Genomic DNA, 18,723 nt, shown 5'->3' with positions numbered 1-18,723 from the left:
GATTGTGTGGGTCAATGCGTGTGGGGTGGGAGTGAATTTGCGAGTGTCATTTTGTAGATTTCATTCTCACTGTGTTCAACAATTTGAGGAATTTTATACACATTCATTTCTTTTAATATATGTCAAGGCACTGATAATCTTATCGTTGAGCATCAGTAAACTAAAATAAATCACAAAAACGAGAAAGATATTCAGAAAGTTATGCAATGTGGCTATGGAGAAGAAGCGGGCTCATAAACATTTATTTTTATCTGTTATTACTTTGATGTTGTAATTTAATGTACTGACACGTTCCATGACCTTGGAGATTTGCTCCTCAATTTGGTCCTATGGAACTTGATGTGTAAATAAATAAATAAAAAGAATGCTTAAAGGTGAAGTGGACTGACAAACCTAAGAATGAAGAAGTAGTGAAGAAAATAGGGGAAGAAGTGATCAGAGACAAGAAAAAACCTTGGCTGGGACATATACTATATAGGAATTGTTTGCACATATGATTACAGAGGGAAAAGTGGAAGGGATGAGAGGAAGAGGTTAGAAGAGATGGAACAAACAAATGGACGAAGGAAGATGCTCAGAACAGGACACAATGGAGGAGTTCCAGTTGAAACCAGTCATAAGACAGATACACTAAAGAAGATGAAACTTTGTTAATTAAAATTTCCATCTGTTAGTAAATATTAAGGCAATTTGTATCTGAGTTTCTTTGAGAGTTGTGCTACATTGTTTTAGCAAATTGATGTAAGGGCACTGACCTTCAGCTCCTACACTTCTGAAGAAAATCAGAGGGGGCAGAGTGGTTCATGATGTCTTCTTGTAAGCAGGGTGCTCCCAGTAAGGAGAGTGTGAAGGAACACACATGAAGAGAACCATCTTACAAACTTTGACAAAATAAATTATTTTTGTTTCTCAAATCATTTGCCTTTAAAATGTATACACTTTTCAATTTGTTTGAATCAATTCTGGAAACACTTTTCCTACTTTGATGTTCATACCTGAGAAATATCCTTTTGGAAGGATTCAACAACTATGTGATGTGATAACAACTGCTTCCACATGTGTTTTCTTTTTCATTAGGTGATAAATCAGATGAATATTGGCAAATAGAACTAAATCGATGTTTTTCTGCATCAAATACTTAAGTTCTTGATGTGCTGTGTGACAGCTGGCATTGTCGCGATGAAGACCAATGTGACGTTTTTTGTTGTTTATCCAGATTTCATCAATGACTTGTCACAAACAAAGTGTTTTGTACCATTTGTATTAAATATCCTTTGAATCTCTAAAGTAATGCTCATGACGTGTCCAGTGTTACTAATGAAACAAGCCACCATCTTCTTGCAAATGCTACACGAAGAAACCACTTTTCAGGTCACGTTGGAACACGTCAACAGTTTATCACTGCTTAATGTCTAGCTCTAACAAATGTATGCTATGTTTATCTCCTATTATGGAGTTGTATATGAACTTTCAATTTCTTCAGTCATATTTTTGAACATTTCTTATACCAGTTGACACAAGCTCAGCTTGCCTTTGAGTTTCTCTCATGTTAAGTGCCATCCGTCAGCAGCACAGGTAAATGTTCGTACAGAATCAGTGACAGTGCAGTCTTCAACAACACCAGGAATAAATACAGTTTAGTTATTTCACATTTGCAGTAGAGTAGGAAGCATACATGATTCAACTTGTAGGAGACTCGTGTTGTATAGGGTGCAAAATTTAGTACACAGAGCTGACATCTCTGACAGTGATGTTGTCTCTAGCCTGGCAAGGGCATAGTGTCAGTTTGAATGTGGGTGATAGTTACAGCTACTTCATTCCATGCTACTGCAATTCTATTCCAGATGTTGCGGTATTGGCTTGAATGCGCCCAAAAGTGAACTTCTGGAGAAGAAAATCCAGTGATAGGCACTGGAGTACTTCTACCTCAGCATCCTGTGTTCCTCAAGCTGCCCTACACCAGACAAGCAGGATCCACGTGCAACACCTGCAGCAACATTTTTCAGGTGGACATGACGTCGAGTGGAGCTTTCCTATCACAATAACGTCGCCCGGCCGAGTGTATCTGGGCCACCAGCCCAGCTGAGATTACTTGCACTGTGGATCAGCTTCTCATCAGCTGGATTGAGGCCTGTCCTGTGCTGATATCAGTGCAGGCTTCTGATGTGATCACCAACAGCATCGCGCTATGCCTCCGCTTCAGTTCGGACTTCAACTCCAGCCAGAGCACTGATGGGGTCTCCTCAAAGTGCACCATCTACAAGATGTGCCAGAGGTATGCTACTTCCTGCCAGCCTCATGCTTTCAGTTGTGGAACGGCATTCATTCCTGTGAAGGTGCTCCACACCAGTGGGGCCCTAGCCCTCCATTGTCTCAGGAGGTCACGGGTCACACCAGGTCTGGGTCACCACTGTCAGTACACGTACTGGCTGCTAGTCCACACCAGCTGAGGTGACACTACCCACTCAGCAAGTCTGCTCCGACCAGCTGCCACCACCACTGCCGACATCGCATTCTGCTGCCAACGTCGCCAACATTGCAGTCTACCATCGTAGTAGTTCCCGACTGCAGGCACTCACAGACTCCGGTGTATAGAATGTGTAGTTAAGAAAGCTGTTTATGGTCTGAGAGCTTTCTCTGGTCTTGCTGTCGCCACAGACCCATCTTTACTCTCTCTCCAAGATCACCTGCGTTCAACATCCTGATGGTCAGGTGGCCTTCCTGCTGTCATTGGATGACTACGTAGTGGTCAGCAACCCAGGCATTCTGGCATCAGAAATTCTGCTGGAAACCGGTGAGCAACATCATAAGGCATCAATCGATGATGACACTTCGTCAAGTGAGTAGCAGCGTGTGTGTTTTATTAATGCATGTGGTTCTTGTATCCTTTGTTCCTCAAGTTTGTCCTCATTCCTGTTTCTTATTATTTCTGGCATAGTTTCTGGTTGCGTCGGCAACCCAGATGGGGGCTAACAGTTGCGGTTCGCATGCGGTCCCTTCTCTCTGAACTGGAGTCCTTCCATTTACCACCTCTATTTGTGGACCATTCACGTACGCCTCCATAGTATATGCCTCGGCCACAATTTTGTCTGGACCTTTTGCATGGCCCTAAGGACACCATTAACCCCACTGTTCTCCGCTGTCACTTCCTCTCAATTCTTGACATGTTCCGGGGCTCTGAAGTGACGGCTCAATGGCTGATGGTCATGTAGGCTTCACATATGTTCATGGAGGACTTACTGAGCAGCACTCCTTCCCGTTGGCTGCACTGTTTTCACTGCAGAGCCGGTGGCCAAATCTCATGCTCTTGAGTACATCTGCTAGTCATTTCTCCTGTGTACTGACTCATTGAGCAGCCTACAAGCTATTGACCAGTGCTACCCTCGCCGCCCTCTGATAGTGTCCATTCCATTGTGTTTGCGTGGACCCCAGGACACGTCGGAATCCCTGGCAACGAACTTGCCGACAGGCTGGCCAACTTCTAGAGATAGGCATCTCCGAAGCTGACCTGTGTTCTGTCTTACACCGCAGGGCTTTCTGGCTTTGGGAGATGGAATGGCATAACAGTACGCACAACAAACTGCATGCCATTAAGGAGACTGTGAATGTGTGGGAGTCTTCCATGCAGGCCTCTTGCAGGGAATCAGTTGTCCTCTGCCAGCTCCGCATTGGCCATACGTGGCTAACCCATGGTTACCTACTCCATCGCGAGGACCCACCTCAGTGTCGCTGTGGCTCCCAAATGACAGTCGTCCACCTCTTGCTTGACTGCCCACTTTTAGCCACTCTGTGGCAGACTTTTAACTTTCCCAGCACCCTGCCTTTGGTGTTGGGCAACAATGCCTCCACAGCAGCTTTAGTTTTACATTTTATCCATGAGAGTGGGTTTTATACTTCTATGTAGGTTTTAGCGCATGTCATTTATCCTCTGTGTCCTCCACCCTAGTGCTTTCAGGGTGGAAGTTTTAATGTGTTATAGAGTGGCTGGCTTTCCCTTTTTATTCTCGTGGTTGGCCAACCATAGTAATCTGCTCTCATGTTTTATTCTCTTCTGTTTCTAGTGTCTCTCTGTTGTTTTCTTGTCCTCTTTTGTTCCTTTTAGTGTTCATTGGCTTCCCTTCGTTCTTGTGGCTTTTCCTTTCTTTCCGTTTTGTGTTATATGTTTCGTCCATTTTATTTTCACACTTGTGACATTGTTTTATTAGGAACAAGGGACCGATGACTTCGTAGTTTGGTCTCTTCTCCCGCCTTTAAACCAACCAACCAACCCAAAATGATTGTTATGGATAACGGTCCACAGTTTACTTCAATCAAGTTTAAGCAATTCGGTGCTGCAAATGGGATTTCCCTCATCCACACCGCCCCATCTTACCCTGTGTCAGACTGCCAGGCAGAACGTTTTGTGTGGACATTAAAGACCCAGCTGAATAAGCTGGTGTGCCATCGCCCGCTGGAGGAGGCCGTGCTACTTTTTTTGGCCACATACTGCTCCACTCCGCATGCCAGTAAAAGTCCACCAGAGATACTTCATGGTCAACCATTCTGCTCTCCCTTATCTGTCCTTGTCCCCAAGACTCCTCACCCTCCAGCCCACACTCCAGCACTTTCCCTTCCAGGTTGGGCAGGAGGTCTGGGCGCAGATCTTCTCTCATCCACAGGTGCACTCGGCACCTGCCGTCGTCACCATACTCTGCAGCTGGGCGATGGCATCTCTCTGGTGGGGCGATGGTTCCGCCACCTGCCGGCACTTCAACCAGCTCTGCCCCCATCTGGTGGACCATGACACCCCTGGGGAGCTGGGAGATGCCAGTGCCAGTCGATGGCCGCCCTGTGATGGAACTTCCGCTTCTGCCTCTGCCTCTGCCTCTGCCTCTGCCTCCACTGCCAGCTGCCTCCACTGCCAGCTGCCCCTGCTGCGGCGCCGCCTCCAGCCCCTGACAGCCACAAACCTGTGGATGTCGACTAGCACACCCCCACTCCTGTGGATGTTTGTGGTGCTGTGCATTATTTTTCCAGGGGGAGAAATGTCGCAACGGCCCCTTATCAGTTACGAGGGCCCGCACAACAGACAAGCAAAGTAGCCTGCCGACCTTCCTTCAAGAGCTCATATCAAAACATAGCCAGTGAATGTAAACATCAACAGACCTTCTGCATAAACGCAGCACTACTTCATGAAAAGCCATGTGTCAGAGATCCACCAATTGGAACTAATGTGACTAAGTGTAGCACTCTGCAAAATCAGTGTTATAAGCATGCCAGCAGAGTCAGACCGGCAGAGTGTACCTACAACTGGAACAGCTCCAGCCAGTACCTACACCGGCTCTAGCCTGATAGTCACTCGCTGTAGTCTTCTGTAGAAATTTGTATTTTTTTAGGCAGAATGCCGCTTTGGAACTGTGTAGTGTAGCATTTTGGTTGTTATTATTTCGTTTCATTGTCTTGTAACTTTTATCTGGCTTTTGCCACGACAAGAATTATTGTGTTTCCTGTTGTTCTTGAGTTTGGAAATTAGTGTGCACCAAGAAGGCGTTTTAGTTAAATAAAGTGTGTTCAAACTTGATCTGTAGCTCTTTCGTGCTGACCACAGGACCCTACACAAGAGGTGACCCAGTGAAACTTCTTCCATGTACACAGCGCACTCAATAGGATCATATGGCCCCTTGCACTAAATCTTATTGTGTGGTGTGTTGGGTATGCCTAAACAAAGGGATTTCACCAGGCAACGCCGGAAGAGTGTGAGGTTGAGAAGAGGAAGGCTGTGGATCCCAGGGAAGTATAAGTCAGTTCAGATAGTAGCTGATTGTAGGTGTAGTTTGTTGTAAATGGTGTTGATATATGAATCAGGAATTTAGGAGTTCTCCAAGGGTTTACAGTTTTTAGATACGTGGTTTGACTTCTGCAGACTGCTTTGGTTGTGTGTAGAGCTTTTCTATTTCTGCACTGCACATCTGCTGATTCTGTTTTCTAAGAAGGCAAATGAAACTGTGGTAGAACAGTGATAAAGTGCAACGTATATCAGTGCCACAACAGTATTGTATGGTTTTTTGCATTTGATTCACTGTCTGAACGCAGCATAGGAAGGTGCTGGAGTTCCGCAGATGCGAGATGGTCGTTAACATGACATATTCATTATACTGCTCCAGGTCACTTGAGTACAAGGGATGTAATAGCAGGAAATCCACCTAGGATAACTGGGCAAACCAATATAAGGCATAGTGGGAGAACATTGATGGGTATTGGGGAGTTAAGGTAAATAGTAATTATGGAGCATTATTGACACCTTTGAGAATACAAAGCTTGACAACAACTCTGTGATGAGCCATTCAGTGTCTAGTTAACACGTGATTTTATTCCCCATGTCAGATTTAGATTGAACTTAACACAGAGGTAACCTACATACAGATTAAAAAAATACCCAATTTTATTAAAATACATTCACACATATGGCTATTTGAAGATGTCAAAAATTGCCAGAAAAATGCCACATTGCCATAATTTCGAACTAGTCTAGCAACTATCTTAGTTAATCTAAAGTGATGGGACAAGCATCATTTTGCAGTACTTTTCACGAGCTTCGTTATGATATACAACGCAATATGGGTTTGACATGAAAATTGTTTTTCAAATTTAAATTAAATTTTAAATTTTTCAGAAAATGCATCTCCAAAATTTTTTGAAAAAGTTCAGCACTTCATATTATTGTTAACTGATTCTCAATTATGAAAATGAAACTCTCATAGGTTCACAGCTTTATAAAGTTTCAAAAATAGTTCACTTAAAAAAAAAAAAAAATAACGACTTTTTTGTAGAATACATTGATTTAAATGGAAATATACGTCCGATACCTCACTTGCGAAATCTAGTATAAGCAGTATGTATTGTAAGCTTCCACTTATTTTTAAATGCTTTATTTGCTTTTAAAATATCATTCCCAGGAATTTGATATATTCTACCTGTTGGTGTTACTGGGTTTGCTTTACAAAGAACATTTACAGATACCCATAGAATATCAGGTTTTGTAGGATATGTGTAAGACAGTGGTTGTCAGTTTGGTGAAGGAAGGTAATATTAACTTCAACAAGACTTTTGTCTTTTAATAAAATATAAGATGGTCACAATTTCTTGTTGTAGATATCCATGAACATCTCTCAAAGCCATTTTTTGCAGATTTTGTGACTAGCTTCATCAGTAGATTCCATTGTATCACAAAAAGTCTTTACCAGTATTTTTTATGTACTTGATGCTGTCAGTATAAAGGCATGTAACTTCTGCGTCCCTTTTGATGTTAACAGACTGACTAAAGTGCTCTTTCAGAAATCTTTCAGTTTCAGTGTACTCTTCTTGTGTTGAAAATTCAAAGTGTACAGATGGAATATTTTTAACTGCCCAAGCAAAAGGTTGTTGTGGAGTTAAGAATTTGGTTATCAAACAGCCACTGCAGACTTGCTTGTGTTGCTAATCTCTCAACAGTGCCACCAAAACGATTGCAAGGCCCTTTTCCATGAGCAGAGGCAAAAAAATGCCATTCTGTTTCCATGCCAAGATCGTTTTGGAAACATAAGTTTAGAAAATTCTATTTATTCTTGTACTGGGCTGCACAGCTATCCAAAAAGAAGTGTACCTTCTGTATGTCAGTAACAAATTCATGTTTTAAGAACTGAATTAACTTTTTTGAAAACATTTGACTGCTATGGTGTTATGTTTTAGCCAGTTAGAAAGTATGACATAGCTCATATTCTATGTTTTTTCCTCTCCTTTTTAATACACTACAGAGGAGCGCACTGTTCCATGATCACTTGACCAATGATAACTCTGAGCCTAACCTAGGATAATGAAAGTGTAATTCTCAGAGAACTCACATATAACAACACATTCCCCCTCATTCAAGTTTTTGTTAACTTCATTTACAAAAGATCTTTGCTGGCTATCTAGAAAATCATGAAGTATTGGTGTAGTCATTTTTTCAGAAAATAATTCAATAAACTCCAACAAAGTCTTCTGCATTGTTTCAAAGTTACATGTGTCTTCTGGAATCCACTGTCGAAAAGTGATATTTTCAACAATAATATCATCAAATGCATTTTGTAGTGTATTTTTTATTCGATTGCTTCCTGGACAAGAATAACAGTTTTCCATCATGCAGTGAATTGATGCTGGGTTGCTCAGCTCTTTTGACAGACAATGTTTTGTAAACACTCGTCATCAGTTTTGTAAAGGCCTCGTTACTACTGCTGTGGAAGCCAAGTTTGTGAAATAGCTTCCGGTGCAGTACACCACCAAGACAATTTCTCTCTGTTACTATTACACAACTATGCTGCAGGGTCAGGCAGCAGGATAGGAGAACGAAGTTTGTACACCATTGTAACAAATTAGTAACAAAGTCACACAAATGAGTTAAAGGGTTTACTTATGTTTGTTACTTGTCAAATAATGAAGTCTACAACACTGCTTGTAATATAACACAAAAAAGCCCTCAATGGCTAATTGCAAATAATCATAGCTAAACTCCACAGTACATAGCAAAAGCAATTTACAACAACTGTATGTTCACTTCTAAGAGTTCACTGAATGATGTTTCCTGTCTAATTCAGTCCTAGATGTTGATCTGTAACCAAGTGGGTGAGAGCTGCTCTTCTATCTTCTGAGTAGGCTTCTGTCCATTGTCGTCCAGTCATTGGCGGATTTTACTTGGCTGACAATTGACCAAGGCAAAGTCAATATCTTCATCCTCAGCGCCACCTGTGGTGCTTTTGCTCTGGCGCTGTCTTGTTCAGATGAACAGCACAACATTTATAAGACACCAATTCTCCATCGGTCAGCATACTGAGCTTAGCATTTTCTATCAAGAATAGCTGGAATAAAGAATTAAACTTACTATCCCAATAATACTACAGCTTTCGACCGTTAAGGCCTTCATCAACACACACACACACACACACACACACACACACACACACACTCGCACTCGCACTCGCACACACACACACACACACACACACACACACGACTGCAGTCTCAGGCAACTGTGTGTGTGTGTGTGTGTGTGTGTGTGTGTGTGTGTGTGTGTCACGACTGCAGTCTCAGGCAACTGTGTGTGTGTGTGTGTGTGTGTGTGTGTGTGTGTGTGTGTGTGTGTGTGTGTTTTGTTGGCTATAATTGTGAGAGTCTTTTTGTTGTGCCTATCTGCAACCCAGCACCTCCACTACATGGTGAGTAGCAACTTTCCTCCTCATAATATTGTTACATTCCATCCTGGATTTTCCATTGTTTGACTTACTATCCCAATTTGCACTAATTACATACACTAAAAACTTTTTATAATTGTGGCTATCAGAGTACAATTGTATTTAAAAAAACATATTTTTAATAGTTCTAATAAAATAATCACCCATTACAGTTATGAGTTACATTTTAAATAGACTAAAAATAAATTTATGAAAAAGTGCAAATTTATTATTGTTAACTTATGTATATTTCCACTTAAATTTTACAAAAGTATCATTCTTTAGTGAAATATGTATTTTTGAAATTTTGTAAAGATGTGAACCCATACTTGGGGAATTAGTTAACAATTATGTGAAGTGTTGTGTATAATGTTTTGAAAACATTTTGGAGATGCACTTTTTGCAAAACTAAAAGTTGAAATTCTCATTCACATTTGAAAAATAATTTCCATCTGAAATCCATAATGTGCTGTAAAATCCAGGGTGGAATAATGACAATATTATGAAAAGGATAGATTGCCACTCACCATACAGTGGCGATGGTGAGTTGCAGACAGGCACATCAAAAGGACTGCTAAACACACACACACACACACACACACACACACACACACACACACACACACACACACACACACGGGATAGTTTGTGACTTTGCAAAATGTGTGACAGATTATCTGTTGATAGCATTATTACCTGCAAAAAATAAAAAAAAAATTGAAAGCCAATAGCTTCTATCTCTACTACTAATGTCCTTACTACGTTCCTCAAGTTTTCTCCATTCAGTTTCTTCATATGCAATAGATGTATAGCTTTTCCTAAAAGAAGAAAGTGTGGTTTACTGTGATACTACACAAAAAGAGATGACAACAGTTGGTACCAGGAGTACCATGAATGTCTATCCACAGCAGAAACATCGTTGCATTCAAACCATTCACACTGCCTGCGATAATCACACTGTCTGGAGCAGCAGCATCACCAGGAAGAGAGACACGTGCTTAAGCAACTGTGTACACGCATACATTGTCAGTTGCAAGTTGTAAGTCAGTCCAAGTCTTGCTAGGGAGTTCCTGCAGAGTGTTCATCACGTCTTTAAGTCGTCGAGTGAGATATAAACAGTGGCCGATAGGTAGATAGTGGTTAGTCCTCACCAGAAACAGAATAGTGAATAGAATTATCATGCATGGACAGAGACTGCATGCCTAGAGATTTAAACTGAGTACTATTGGTTTGGAACTGTTCTTCGAATAGTACATAAAGACAGAAGATCAGTTTTCTTCCAACTTTAGTTCAGAAAACATTATTTAATTTTTCTTCATGGAACTGTTGTCAACACGAGACAGAGAGGTTAAACCCGCATTCTAAAATTGCTGTAACTGCGTTACCGATGTCAAGTAATATTTTCACTTTTCACTATTCTGCATCACTGTCATTGGGTGTGTGCTGCCCTAGAACCCATGCATCCATCATACCAGGACCCTTTATTAGTCTTCTTCAGCAGCAGCGAGATTTTCATCAGTCTATACCCCCACCCACAACAGAAAGTATGCTCTGAATTACGAATACATGTGCACTTTTTGCTATATGAGCAGTATCCAAAGCACCTAGTAATATTTCTTCCTTTACAATCTACATATAGTTTGATGTGAATCTCATCTAGCATAAAGGTCATGAACAGTACATATGGTTCCAGACATGAAGCTTCATCCTTCAGGTGACTTAAGAAATTTAGATTACTTGGCTTCTCATGTACATTCTAGCTAAGCTTCCTTAATAAATTAGGATGAGGTAAAATGAAAAAGCTAATTATTGTAAAAGCTTGTAAGGATGTGGAGAAATAGAAAACAAAATGGAACAGAGAATCAACATTTTGCATCAAATTTAAGATTAGCCATGGTCTGATGAGACAATGCAGTTTGTGCCTTCAGGAATGAAACAAACCTTTTCTTACTCTCTGGGGTTGTTGAATCTTCCAAGGAGTGAGCATCTGGCATGCGTAAATCACTCTGATACTAATTAAGTCTGTACATAACTTCAGCACATTTTCAACTTCACTTAACACTCTTGACTGTCTTTGTAAGTGTGTTCACAACAATCTCTTCGCCCTTCATACACAGTTTAACATGTAGGCTTCTGCAAACTAATACAAACTGAAGAGCCAAAGAAACTGGTACACCTGGCTAATATTGTGTAGAGCCCCGTGAGCACACAGAAGTGCCACAACACAACATGACATGGACTCGACTAATGTCTGAAGTAGTGCTGGAGGGAACTGACACCATAAATCCTGCAGGGCTGTCCATAAATCTGTAAGAGTATGAGACAGTGGAGACTTCTGAACAGCATGTTGCAAGGCATCCAAGATATGCTGAATAATGTTCATGTCTGGTTGCCAGAAAAAAGCATTTAAACGCAGAAGAGTGTTGCTGCAGCCACTCTGTAGCAATTCTGGATGTGTGGGGTGTCGCATTGTCCTGTTGGAATTGCCCAAGTAAGTTGGAATGCACAACGGACGTGAATGGATACAGGTGATCAGACAGTATGCTGACATATGTGTCACCTACCAGAGTTGTAGCTAGATGTATGAAGGGTGCCATATCACTCCAAGTGCACACGCCACACACCATTACAGAGCGTCCACCAGCTTTAACAGTTCCCTGCTGACATCTAGGGTCCATGGATTCGTGAGGTTGTCTCCATACCCATACACATCCATCCGCACAATACACTTTCAAACAAGACTCGTCCGACCGAGCAACATGTTTCCAGTCATCAACAGTCCAATGTCAGCATTGACGGGCCCAGGCGAGGCGTTAAGCTTTGTGTCATGCAGTCACCAGGGGTACATGAGTGGGCCTTCAGCTCCAAAAGCCCATACCAATGATGTTTCAGTGAATGGTTCGCACATCGACACTTGATGATGGCCCAGCATTGAAATCTGCAGCAATTTGTGGAAGGGTTGCACTTCTGTCATGTAGAATGATTCTCTTCAGTCATTGTTGGTCCCGTTCTTGCAGGATCTTTCTCCACCCGGAGCGATGTTGGAGATTTGATATTTAACCAGATTCCTGATATACACGGTACACTTGTGAAATGGACATACGGGAGAACGCCCACTTCATCGCTATCCCAGAGATGGTGTAACCCATCACTCATGTACCGACTTGAAAACCATGTTCGGACTCACTTAAATCTTGATAGCCTGCCGTTATAGCAGCAGTAACCAATTTAACAACTGCACCAGACATTTGTTGTCTTATAAAGGTGTTGCTGACTGCAGAGCCGTATTTTGCCTGTTTATATATCTCTGTATTTGAATATGCGTGCCTATACCAGTTTCTTTGGCACTTCAGTTTTTACACACACACACACACACACACACACACACACACACACACACAAGCACACACACACACACACACACACCATATGGAGTTTTTTCAAAGTTAAATCCAGGAACTGTACATACCATATTTACTCGAATCTAAGCCGCACTTTTTTTCCGGTTTTTGTAATCCAAAAAACCGCCTGCGGCTAGAATCGAGTGCAAAGCAAGCGGAAGTTCTGAAAAATGTTGGTGGGTGCCGCCACAACTTACTTCTACCGTCGAATATATGTAGCGCTACACATGCATGCTTTGTAGGCACAAAGCGCCAAAACCTCTGCGTCAGGAAATAAATTAAAAAAAAAAAAAGGTGGAAGACGAGCTCTTTTCTCCGCCCCGAGTTTCGACCACTGCATTTTCATACATTATCCAACGAAGTAAATACAAATTCCGTATTGTTCATCTTCGAATGTACCAGCATTTCAATGTACTACGAAAATCCGACTGGCAAGACTGTTTGGGATGTTTGTCAATATGGCCAACTCTACGTTCTGAATTTTTTTCCTATCTGTGAGACGAGTTGGTTGCTAATAGGAACTTTTACAAATTGTGAATCACATGCAGTATTATCGTCACCATAAGAATAATACAAATATAAACATTTTGCCATGTATTGTTTCATGTTGGCTGCTATCTCATTTAAGTCCTGCCTGCCTAATAAACTACGAAACTAGAGTGAGACAACAGCAAACGCGGAGGAATATACATATCATGTCATGTTTATATTCGTATTATTCTTATGCCTAATAGTGATAGTCATAAATGAAGCACGGCAATTGACTAGATTTTTAAATCTATGATGACTCTAATTTCTGTGTAGAATGTAATGTACTAAAGAGGTGCCTGCGAAGATTTTCAAACGGAGAAAAATTTTCGCTAAACTCTCATTCAGAACATCTTCTATCATACGCAGTCTATTATTTGGTTCTTGTTCATCATTATCAAAGAAAGCAGCAGTGTAAGTAACAACAAATAGCAGTTTCTTGCCATTGTTTCGCTAATGAGACGATTCCTCTGTTTTCTTTTTTTTATAAGCGGCGGTAGCGCGCACAAAAGCAAGCCACGCACTATCAGAATGCGACAAACAATGCATGACACAGTACAGTAATGCATTTTCAGCTTAGAGTGATGTAAACACCTATAACAGAGAAAACTGCGCTTATCAGATCAAAGAAAAAATAAGCAATCAATTCAAACAAGACGAGGCACATGGAAAAGGAAGGGTACCCGTATAAATACGGACGGAGCGCCTGACGCATATCAATGGCTACCTGGTAAAGCTTAACTGCTAAGCTTACGACTCGAACCAAACTACTGTAGCTGTATCGCCATTCTTTCGACCTAAATTGTGTCTCATATTACAAAGGACCAACTTTGTTTCGATTTGGAGATGCGGCCTATAACTTCTCTCTCCCCTTGAATTTCGAGTCTCAAATTTCAGGTACGGCTTAGATTCGGGAAAATTTATTTCCTTGATTTCGAGCCTCATTTTTCAGGTGCGGCGTAGATTCGAGTGCGGCTTAGATTCGAGTAAATACGGTAATCTTTTTCCAGGACTTCTCTCCACTGTTCAATCACTGTATTAATTTAACTTTTTTTCCTGAGGTTGTTAATATGTTTAAGAACTGGGAAAGGAAATGAAAAGAAAATTATTCTGGAAAAATTTTGAAATTAAATACTTTCACTTACACATTGTCTATCATCTTACTTCAAACACATCTTCTATAGCAAAGTGAGATCTGTACTTGTCACTAACTTAAAAATATTTTGTTATTCATAATACAAAAAATGCTGATTATCATCTTTTAGGATCAGAATTTTTCTGATGCTAGATTTACATTTCTACTGCCTGTAGAGAGTTGAAATTAAATAAACTGGTAGCACTGTCACATACAGTTTTATGTAGCTTATGCACTGTAGAGTTAACATGTATTGAAACACTTTAATCTGAGGAATAAAAGGCATTTGCACAACATATTCAATGAAACTGTGCACTGATAATATAACCTTCATCGTTCTACAGTACGATCCAAAATAATATCCCCACTTACAAATTTTACTTAATGTATGTTAAAGCAACAAGTAGTAACTTTATGTCGTAGCTGATAAAGCAGTTACGCCGTTTATTGAAATTTAAGAAATTGCGGACAAGCCCATTTCATCCTCAGTCGAATGGATGAACAGAACGGGTTCATAGGACATTTGTTAAGATGATTAGTCATTACGTAAATTCAGAACATACGGATTGGGACGTGTATTTAAATCTGTTGACAAGCGCATATAACGCGAAAGTTCATACAGGAACGGGGCTCTCTCCGTACGAGGTAATTTATGGTCGGAAAATTTGATGTGCTCAAACCTCAGCTAGGTTCACAGGATGAGTCAGTGAAGAATTTCGCCAAGAAATTGAGAGAGATATGGCAAAGGGTACGGCGTGCTAATACTAAACCTGTGGAGAAACAAGATAGTATTGGGCAAAGAACAGGTAAACTGCCGCAATACAGAATTGGTCAATGGTATTGTTGGCTAATCCTTATGTTCCGAAGGGTAAAACGTAGTTCTTGATGAAATATTCTGGACTGTATCAAGTAAATGAAATAGTGTCTCCATTGAACGTAAAGTTGCAGTTACCAACCAAGTCATCAGTAGTTCATGAGAGTAGGATTAAGCCGTTTAAGGGCACAGTGGATGCGTTATCGCGGATTCCTCCAGCAGTAACAAAGGGTGTGAGGGTACCGAAGCTAAAAGAACAGCAGAGGAACGTTCCTTACGTACTTAGGCTTAGGGATAAGTAGATTAAGTGTCCTCGGGGAGGAACATGTCGTATTTATTGTTATTAGGTAATAGGGTATGCGTAGTTTTTACTTGTAATTTGTGTGTTTTAGACGTGGTAAGGAAGGGAGCGATTGACATGGCTTCCTTTTCCTTCAGGCGCCGTGCCAGGATGTGGCCCGGGAAACTTTTTGTCAGTCTGGTACAGCTACACTATTTCAGAGGAGAGGTGTTGCAGGTGCAACCACTAAATAAGGGAATTTTGTTTGCAAGACAATTAGATGTGGTATTGTCAAGCCGCAGGTGGACAATTGTGTTCACGTATAATATATGGGGAGTGAGGAATGATGTACGGACTCTACAGGATAGGTTTACGGCGCTACTGGCGGCCACGGAGAAGGAGGGGATGTTTCAAGACATACGGAATGAGTATCAGGAATTGAAGCTCTCATACGAAAAGCTGAGAAGGCAGCTGCAACAAGTAACGGAAGTGGTCCCTCAAACGCTCGTTCGCAGGAAACGAGGGTGGTTGGATGCAGGGGGAAAATTGCTGAAAACAGTGTTTGGAACCGCGGACGAGGAAGATACAAGGAGCTTAAATAGTACAGTGGGGGATGTGCAGGAGTTGGTGGAGGAGACAAAAGTCGAAAGTGGATTAGCACATGACACATATAGGTAACATGGAGCAGGGGATATTGAATGTCACTAGAACAGTGCGGGAGTTGACGTCAGACCTGGAACGGCATGCAGCAAATACCAGGAAAGTGTTGAATGGGGATATAGAGGCTATACAGGCGAGATTGAGCCGAATAGACAGGAAAATACAAGTAGCAGCTTTATTGAGGGCATTAGCAGACAGGGTGGATGATGCGTGTGTCAAATTGGAGAAGGAGGGCGTCATGTCGTGCCTCCGACGAAGCAGAATTTACTGTTATTCTATCGCATGTCTAAAGTGAGAGTAATTACAGATCAGGCAAGTATACACGTAGAAGTGCAAATACCAGTGATGGGTATCAATTCACAGTACCAGTGTTACCGTATACAGTACACCCGTATACAATTAGATGGGGTGCACTTGGGAAGTGGGAGCAAGTGCGAACTCAGGAAGTGTTGTTAGTGTAAAGACGGAGGAGTGATCATGTGGTAATGTCTACGGAAGATTTGACAGACTGTTTCAGGGGAAGTTTTTTTTTTTTTTTTTTCCAACAAAGGAGGTGGCAACGCACAAGCATTCGTGTGAGATGCAGTTGTTCTTAGGGAATATGGGAACCTTAGAATGTGAAAAGAAGGTGTTACTTCCGGGACCGAAATTTCAGAAAGTTGGGGAACATTGGATTTACTCTGTGTTCGAACTAGAGACTGTAGTTGCCACTTGTTACAGAAATGGTAGATTGACAGATATATCAAAGCTTGAATTGCAGGGCAGTGGGTTATTGATTAATGGCACTGGATGTGAAATAGTGGGGAAGCATTTTCACCTACCAGCTACTTTCATGGGTACAACAATGATTAACGTGACACAGCCTATCTTGTATTATTCAGAGGAACCACCACACATATTGCCTCACCAGAAACTAACGAGTCCTTGGATCCCACATTGCTACAATCTTTAGATAGCCTGATTATCTCAGAAAAAGAGCAGATCTCAGTTAATCAACTACTGCATCACGTGCAGCAATATTGGGAGAAACATAAGCAAAACACAATTATATTTGGTGTGTTGACGACTAGTGGCGCTGCATATATTGGCCAGACGACAAGAACTGTCCATGAACGATGTATAGAACATGAAAGATACACCCGTCTGCGGCAACCGTCAAAATCGGCAGTAGCAGAGCACTGTATTTCTTTGGGACATTCAATGGAATACAATGTAACAAAAATTTTATCCCCGGTTTCCGGTTTTTGGGATTCCGTAATCAAGGAATCAGTGGAAATACGTCTTGCCAATAATCTTATAAATCGTGACAACGGCTTTCAGCTGGATAAAAATTGGAATCCTGTTATTAAAATTATACAATCACAGCGGAATCGACAGTGTCATTCGATGCTCAATGACTAGATGAAACTTTATTTCCACCACCGAGGGCAGCACGTACAACTGGGCTATGCTGCGCATGTCAACATCTGACGCATGCACTGTAGGATGCCAGTACATTTCACATGCGCGAGATTCGGCATAAATACCGCGACTGCACCTGGGCTCTTCAGTAGTTGTGTACTCACCTGATGATGGCCGGACGTCTCTGGGCCGAAATATCGTGGCAGAATGTCGACGGGATCCGGCTGCATACCCGGAAATTATTAGAAGGAGCATAATCCTAGTTCTAGTGTTTATTTGTGCAACTTACTTTTGTATACAGAAAAAGATGTCTCGTTCTGAAATAACAACCGTGCATCAAATACCTATGGGATGGATCAGGAATAGCGGAACGTAATATAAATAGATAACCAATGGTAAGATTGGAATCAGTATTAAGTGTAAATAGATTATTAGCGGATAAGAAAAGTTTGACAGTGTTGAAGGAGTAGTTGTAAGGTACCTGTAGAGTATAAGGAAGTATGGCGTGCACAACCATTAAGTCCAGAATTGTAAAATTCGGGATGAATTTTCTTAAAGGAGGGGAATGTGTAGTGGCGCAGAATAGTAAAGAGTTGGAAACATGGAATATTGTCAAAATTTCGTTGCCTATGCCAAGAGCCAGAGGCAGTAGGTTAGCCAAGAGGTAAGAGGACTGCACATGTATCGAAATGTGTCGTCACGCAGGGGCAGTGGCCTCGTTACACACAACAGGCGAGAGAGAATTGCTTAGCACGCGGGTTTGTGTTAGACGGAGACTTTCGTAGAGTGTATGACATACGTATAGCGTCAGCTGTACTGCATTTCATAACTTCGCCTAAGTCTGCCGTAACAACACGTAACTCTGTCATAAGAACACCTAAGGGGCGAGTACGACAGATTAATCAGCAGTATAAGTGGAATGAATGCGGTCATTACAAACAAGCATGATGTCAGGATGTCGCTCGTGCTTCCTTTAGATATGCCAGCTTTGATAGCAACAAGGCACTCGCAGTTAGACTTGCAGTTAGATGTGTACTGCGACGCTGCGTAGCGCTCAGCTCGGTGATCGACATGTTAATCTTTATTAAGGAGGTGTTGCAGTAAGGGCGGCCCATCCAGCAGCAGACATGAGGGGACAGTACCAGCTCTGGTCCTCTCTGCTCCCGCTGTCAATCATCAACTCAGGATTAGCAGACATCGCGGCAGACTCACTCGCCACCAATGCTGACCACATGAGTGAGCCGTCGTCACGATCGTGCGGGGCCGGCCTAGGCCCTGTG

General features: G+C 41.7%; 1 protein-coding gene across 3 annotated transcripts in view; it reads left to right on the top strand.

Moving 5' to 3' along the window:
- LOC126161343 (fibronectin type 3 and ankyrin repeat domains protein 1-like) overlaps positions 1-18,723 on the top strand; it is a 109,520-nt gene that overhangs the window by 84,669 nt on the left and 6,128 nt on the right. The window contains exon 4 of one of the 3 annotated variants that reach the window (XR_007534899.1): positions 1,845-2,839. The exons of 1 other annotated variant lie outside the window; for it this stretch is intronic. Coding sequence is in view for 1 of the 2 variants with exons in the window: in XM_049917107.1 (XP_049773064.1) it covers positions 1,845-1,905 (61 nt within the window). In the remaining variant the exon portion in view is untranslated. Of the gene's footprint in view, positions 1-1,844; positions 3,924-18,723 lie in introns of those variants that run through there. One more of the 3 variants, XM_049917107.1, reaches the window with a different exon arrangement.

The sequence above is a fragment of the Schistocerca cancellata genome, chromosome 2 (genome assembly GCF_023864275.1).
Source record: "Schistocerca cancellata isolate TAMUIC-IGC-003103 chromosome 2, iqSchCanc2.1, whole genome shotgun sequence".
Taxonomy (NCBI): domain Eukaryota; kingdom Metazoa; phylum Arthropoda; class Insecta; order Orthoptera; family Acrididae; genus Schistocerca; species Schistocerca cancellata.
The sequence above is the reverse complement of the archived record's forward strand: the minus strand, read 5'-3'. Positions and strand labels throughout refer to the sequence as shown.